At 38.5% G+C, this 7115-nt stretch overlaps 1 protein-coding gene across 1 annotated transcript; it reads right to left on the minus strand.

Annotated features, from left to right (window-relative positions):
- Positions 1-4455: 4455 nt before the first annotated feature.
- On the minus strand, positions 4456-5085 carry LOC111983262 (uncharacterized). Its single transcript, XM_024014930.1, has one exon. It carries the CDS (start codon positions 5083-5085, stop codon positions 4456-4458), a length of 630 nt encoding a protein of 209 aa, XP_023870698.1.
- Positions 5086-7115: the final 2030 nt, after the last annotated feature.

Consider the following 7115-nt stretch of genomic DNA (forward strand, 5'->3'; position numbering starts at 1 on the left):
AAATAATCAATGGCCACTAAGATGTACTCATGACCATTTGAAGCTTTCGGAATCATGGGTTCGATGATATCCATACCCCAAGCTGAGAAGGGCCATGGTGCTACTAAAGAGTGCAAAGGCTGAGGAGGAACGTTCTTCCTATCTTGATAGGTCTAGCAACGGTGGCATGTCCTCACATGTTTAATGTAATCACTTTCCATGGTGAGCCAATAGTAACCAACTCTCATAATCTTGTGGGCCAATAGGGGTCTATTAGCATGAGCTCCAAGTAAGCCTTCATGCATCTCTTCCATCAGATGATTAGCCTTAGAGGCATCTATGCATCGAAGTAGGGTAGAATCGTGGTTCCTTTTGTACAAGACTTCTCCACTCAAGAAGAATTGGCAAGCCATGCGCCAGATAAACTTTTTTTCACTGTTCGTTGCACTAGACGGGTATTCACTATTCTTGATATAAGCCTTGATATCATGGTACCATGGCTTTTTGTCAACTTCGACTTTGACACTCGTGCATTCTTCAATGTTCAAGCAATAGGCTGGAACGCCACGGACTTCTATGTGCAATTGCCGCATATCATCTCCTTCTGATAACTTGACCATGCTAGCCAAGATGTCTACAAACTGGTTATGCACTCAGGGCAAATAGGCAAATGTGATGTCATAGAATTTCGAAATCAAGCGGTTGACACATTTCTGATACAGAATCAACTTGCCGTCTTGGGCTTGCCATTCTCCTTCGATTTGGGAGATGATCAACAAGGAATCTCCAAAGAGGCTTAAGTCATAGGCGTCGATTGGCACACCCAATTTTAATCTAACTTTTTGTGTTTTTTGATGCGTTTTTGGGTTTTTTTTTTTTAAATAAACTTTTTATCCATTTTGGACTACGAAACACTTTCCTAGTTAACTTCTAACTCTTTGGACTTATTTAAACATGATTGGAGATTAAAAAAAAACTATCTTAACATTAAATCTGTAAACAATCTCTACATCACAACAATCAAGTGATAGCAATCATACATAAGAATCATTCACAGCCAACAATCAAAACCCTTTTTCATTCAATCACACATGATATCAATAGATGGGTTTGTAGCTTTGATTTTGCAACCAAGACCAATTTCACTGCCTTCATGTTAAAGGAATTGAATCTCTAAGGAACATCAAGATCAGTTGGGAATTTCTTCGTGCCATTGTAAAGTTTTGGGACATTGAAGATCATATGTTCTGGTTTGGTACTGATGAACTTTGTCCTACTATTGAAGAATATTTTGCCATCCTGGGTTATGGGTTTGGCAAAAACTCTGTAACAGATTCTTGTGATCCTAAGTACAGTTAAATTTTATCCAATGCATTAGGTCTTCCTGTTTCAATTATCAGTAGCATGATTGAAGGCCACATGATGAATCTTCACACAGTTGTTACGAGGCTTACTCATCGACGTACTCATGGTGTATCTGATAACATGCTGAAAATCTTTAGTTTACCTCTTTGCTTAATGGGAAATTTCTTGTTTCGATTTGGAAGACCTGGCTTCGTAGATGCTCGAGCCATAGGAGTTATGGGTCAAGTTAGAGATGGTGATAATCCTGCTTCTCTGATCTTGGCAGAAACTCTTTTAGGGTTGGACTCTATATTTCTTGGTGGAGAATCACAACACTACCTTGGGAGTTTCTTGACTTTGTAGATATGGTTAATGGAAAGATTGGACATGATAGCTACACCCACTGTTGCCAATTATGGTCCTAGTAATTCCCAAGCAGGGCTGTCCTCAAGACCAAGTGCCAGACTGAGAAAGATTGAGTGAAATTTTTAGAAAAGAAATCTAGCCTCTTAATTTGTTGGAACTGTTATTAGTGGAAGTGTCCACCACCTCTCTTGCGATCTCTGAGTTCAGATCATATCTTCTTGGTTGGCTTAAGGAGGGCAACTTTCAACAAGGCTGACAAACTCTTGAGGCAATTCTAGTATGGGCAAGGGGTGCCTGGTGGTAGAGGAAGAAAACCTTTTATCCCTATGTACACAAGTCCTATTTCTGTAAGGAACATTATGCTAGGCTTGGACATGGCTGACCAAGTTGATCAATCTTTTGTTAAAGTTCATTTTCATAGGATGACTGTGGAATACTTTAACTGATTGGTGGACAGGATTGTGGACAGAGAAACTGACATGGTTTCTATGAGAAAACCGTTTCTTGGAGATGGTAAGAACAAACAAGAGGATGATAACTATGAATTCAAGAGAAGAGATAGAGATGATAGGTTAGTTGCCACAAATAGGACAAGTGACTAGTCAAAGAAGAAAAGGCTGAAGAAGACTTGATTCTTTTGTTTTTTAGCTTTGAACATGTTTACTTAGGAAGTTATTTTGAAACACTTAGCTTTAGGAATTATTTAGGACTTGCAGTTTTATGGTTTTGTTTAGGGTTTGTGTCTTGTTTAAGGTTTGGGTTTATGTTTATGTTTATGTTGATGAAACAATCATGGTTTGTGTTAGTGGAATGAAATGATTTGGTTTGGCAATTTTTTTATTATTATAAAGCTTAATGGGTGAATGGTGGGTTTGGGTAAGTTGTAATTGGACCAATATATGGTTGCCTACATACCTCCTTAGTAGAAGGATCAGGTTATCATGTAGTTTATTTTATTTGCCTTAATTTTTGCCTAGGCCGCCCTTTTGAGTTTCCAACCTAGCAGGCGCTCTCACTTTTTTTTCTTTTTTACTCTCCTTTTGCATAAACCGCTCTTTTGGGTTTTCAATCTACCTCTTTTTTTGTTGTTGTTTTTTTTTTTTTTTTAGCCTTAATTTTTGCCTACATCGCCCTTTCAAGTTTTCAGCCTGCAAGCCAGTTTTTTATTTTTATTTTTTTAGGATGAACCTAAGAAAGAAAAATGAAATAGTTTACAACCACCTCAGACGTGGCCATTCTTCAGACTACCACCTCAGACGTGGTATTTTTTCAATTGATCCATATTGGTTGGCTTAGTAAAAGGGTTCGCATCTAAGTCCATCAACCTTGCTGCTCCTCCAGAATATATCTGCTTGGTAATATATGGACCAGCCCAATTTTGCTTAAATTTTCCATTCGTTTCCTGGATCGGGGCTTGAATCTCCTTCAACACTAAGTCTTCAGTCTTCAAATCTTTAGCTCTTACTTTCTTGTTGAAAGCTTTTCTGAGTCTCCTCTAGTAACCTTGGATGTGATATAAGGTTTTGAGCCTCTTCTCATCCATTATGCATAACTAGTCATATCTCTTCATAAGCCATCATCTTCTTGCTAATATAGTAAATTGCATTCTCCTTTCTAGCCTCCTCTAGATATTGAGCAAGTAAAGCCCCCATTGCTGTGTCTGTGGTTGTGAGATATAGCAATAATGGCTTTTCGGGTACCGGTGGAACCAGTATCGCTAGCTTTATCAAATAACTCTTAATCTTCTCGAAGGCTTCTTGGCATTATTCATTCCATACTGTGAGAACTTCCCATCTTTCTTTGGTACCGTAACCACATTGGCTAATCATTTTAGGTAGTTTACCACCCTCAAGAATCCCACATTATACTGCTTCTCAAGTTCTTCTTTGATCTTGAGAGTCCACTTTGGCTTTATCATTCTCAGCTTTTTCTTGTTTGGCTTCATGTTTGGGCTTGTAGGAATGCAATGTTGTACCATATCTGTATCAATCCCTGGCATATCCTCGTATGACCATGCAAACACCTCTTTGAATTCTTTTGGCAGTGTTACTAATGCATCCTTCTCGGAGGGAGTTAGGGTGTTGCCAATTTGGACCATCTTAGGCTCATCATCAGTTCCCAAGTTAACAGATTGAGTTTCTTCTTTTATAAGTTCTATATGTCCTTGTTTTAATTCCCCATTATTAAAAGTTACTAATTTCTGAAATAAAAACATTCAAAGCCAATAAATAAGCAGAATCATAAATTATTTTGTAAGGGGTAGAGTCTTTAACTGACTCAATAGGAACTGACTCTATAGGAATAGACACATGATCACAAATAAACTCAACAGGAATAGCGATATTAGCAGAGACTGACTCAATGGGGATGGAAACAACGCTTTTAGTAGGAGCAAATGGCTTGGTGGTCTAGGTCTTCTCCAAAGGGTCTTCCATGGGGTGGGCGGTCTTCAACTTAGTCGTGGCGTTGTTGATGGCAGCTGGCTCCTAGTGAGTTCCTTCTTCTTTCAACATTAACACTTTAGGGTCTTCATCCATATAATATGGACCTTTTCCATCAACTTCCATATCTACAGACTTGTCAAATACATAGCCATCCAGTCGCACTATGTTGTCCATCCACTCCCTAAACAAATCTTGCCTCCCTCTATTGCTTGGGCGAACGTATTGAAGGAAGTACTTTGATTCACCACCTTCCATTCTTTCATCTTCAACCTCAAGACTCTCCAAGGATAAGTTTCTAAAGCTACGGATCATTAGATTTCTATCAAGCGATGCCAATCTTGTAATCTATATCATCTTCTTCATCAGTGTATGTAGTCAATGAGCCAAACTCCAAATTATTAAATGAACCGAGCTCAAGAATCTCCTTACCATACTCCTTACCATACTTATCATATCGGGGGCCTAATTTTGGACTGACATTTGTAATGCAACTCCAATCCAAAGGTCGCCCATATGGGTACTTATCATAATCTCCCCCTATAGCTTCTGCATCATCTTCAATGTCTTCATCATAATAATCCCCCTTGTCATAAGAGTTATCTTCATAGAAAGCTCCCGTATCTTCATCTTCTCTATCATTAGGGGCTTCACCACTATCATTATCATTGTCTTGGCTATCATAGTCTTCACTGTCACTCCCTTCATTGTCACTGTCATCATTGCTATTGTCACCACCATCACTGTCCTCACTGTCATCACTATCACTACCTTTATTGTCATCACTATTACTATCTTCACTGCCACTGCCCTCATCGTCATCATTGGGAACTCCTCCCTCTTCATCATCTTCATCATCCATTCCTACTTCATATGGATTCTTCAGTGCATGTTGGCAGGCTTCCCAGTATTCTTCTTCTAAGTTACATATAGCATCTTCCAATAGCGTGGTCATAGCGTCAGGGTCCATATAATCTGTCCAATCCGTTAGGGCCCAATTTGTATCTCTCTCCTATTCTTCTGGAAGATTTATGTCACAGTCAAGGAATAATTCAAATCTAGGTAACATTGTTTTTGACTCATGATCATATCTATAGACACTGCATTTTGTACCCCTTACGACTCGGGCCCCCATTCTCCAATGCTACTCAAACTCTAAGGCCGAAGGCCAGTTTAGAGCCTAATCAGATATTAAATTGACTTAAGGAGAGTTAAAATGGAAAATATACCTTTTAAATGAGCAAAAATCTATTTTTGGAAATAAAATAACCAAAGTGGCCATCAGCCTGTGTACATGGGCTGTGGCCTACGTACGTGGGACAAAGCTTGCGTACGCAACTTCGTTCTTGGGTACACAGGTTCGGTTTCATAAGCATAAGAAAGACAAGTTTTTTGCAATAATAGCTGAGGTTTGGAATGAATCCCACACAATCTAGGAGCATCTCCTAACCCCATTTTTTTTCCACTATATAAAGCCTTACATGGTACATTTTCAAAACACATAGAAATCTCATGGGAAAAACTTGAGATTCACTAGAAAATAGTGAATCGAAAGGGATATTTTCAGAAAGCACCCTCAAGTCAATATTGGTTTATTGGGACCTTTTCTAGCTCCAATCCTTTTAGTTTAACATTGCTAATCACTATTTTATTGAATTGTGATAGATTTGACTGTGAGGAATTGTCAAAATCAAGCTTGGAAAGCTTTTTTTGAGGTATTCCTTTTGATCATGGTTTGAGCAAGTCTAAAACAAGACTAACAACCTGTTTTGATCATGGTTTGCCAACAATACAGATTAGAGTTCTAATACATTAGTTCCTAAGTACTAAGAACCTAACAAACTCCTCCTTTGGCAATTCGTGACAAAACACAAACGCAATTCTCAAAGTTACAAGTAAAAGCCCTTTACAAAAATAATGCCCATTACAAAATAATCCAACCTAACTACTATCCATCAGTTGCAAATGTAGACAGTAGTAGGATTGAATCAACCTGTATATTTCTTGAAATACTCAACAAACGCATAAACGCATGTGTGGAAAATACAAGTAAAACAAAAATAAATTCTTGACTTCACAAAACACAAAACACAAAACAAAGACATATATCATGATAACTCATAAATATAAATCAATGAGTAGTGAAACAAGAAACATAGATAACAATGTATCTCCCCCTAACATGAATAGCCCAAAAACAATACATCAAGAGCCAAAAAAGGATACATACACAGTGAAGCACCTAGATACAATCTAAACTCCACAAGCTCCATAAAATAAAAATCTCCCCCTAACTAAAAAAAAACTCTACAAGTGTCCAAAACTACTCCCTCTTTTTGTGACGGAATGCCAAAGGGCAATCAAAATCCATCATCAAAAGGAGGTGGTGAAGGTGAACGTCAAAGATGTGCCAAATTTGCTCGCAAAGCACGGAGCTCATCAAACATGTATACCAAAATCTAACCTGATCCGCTTAAACGGTCATGACAGTCTCCAAAGTACAATAAATGTCAAAGTCATCCGAAGTAGATGGTGGAGGAACCGTAGCAACACCAATAGGATCAGCAGACGCCTCACCAGAAGTATTACCTATAGAAGAATGAGGGGGTGCAGTACTAGAAGACTCACATGAGGGCGTTTAAAGGTCTCTCTCATCTGAGCAACCCTCTGTCTACGAAAAGTGGCACCTATGGGAGCAATAATGTGTACCGGCTCAGAAGCGGGGAAGTCATCTAAACCCAAAAACAACAAAATCCTATGAATGAAAACAGGATGAAAAAGAGCATCAGTGGTCAAGGAACTCCTATAAACTTCATTCAAAGAATGAAGAAACAAATGAGAAAAACTAATAGGAGCATTCGTAACAAGAGCGTACAAAAATGCACATCGCTCCAAAGAAATGGTGTGCAGATGAGAGATAAGTCACAAAGAATGACATGATATCCTAAAAAAAAGATAGGTAGTCTCAGTGAGCTCAGCAGAAGT

Source organism: Quercus suber, unplaced genomic scaffold, assembly GCF_002906115.3.
Source record: "Quercus suber isolate HL8 unplaced genomic scaffold, Cork oak 2.0 scaffold_838, whole genome shotgun sequence".
Lineage (NCBI taxonomy): Eukaryota > Viridiplantae > Streptophyta > Magnoliopsida > Fagales > Fagaceae > Quercus > Quercus suber.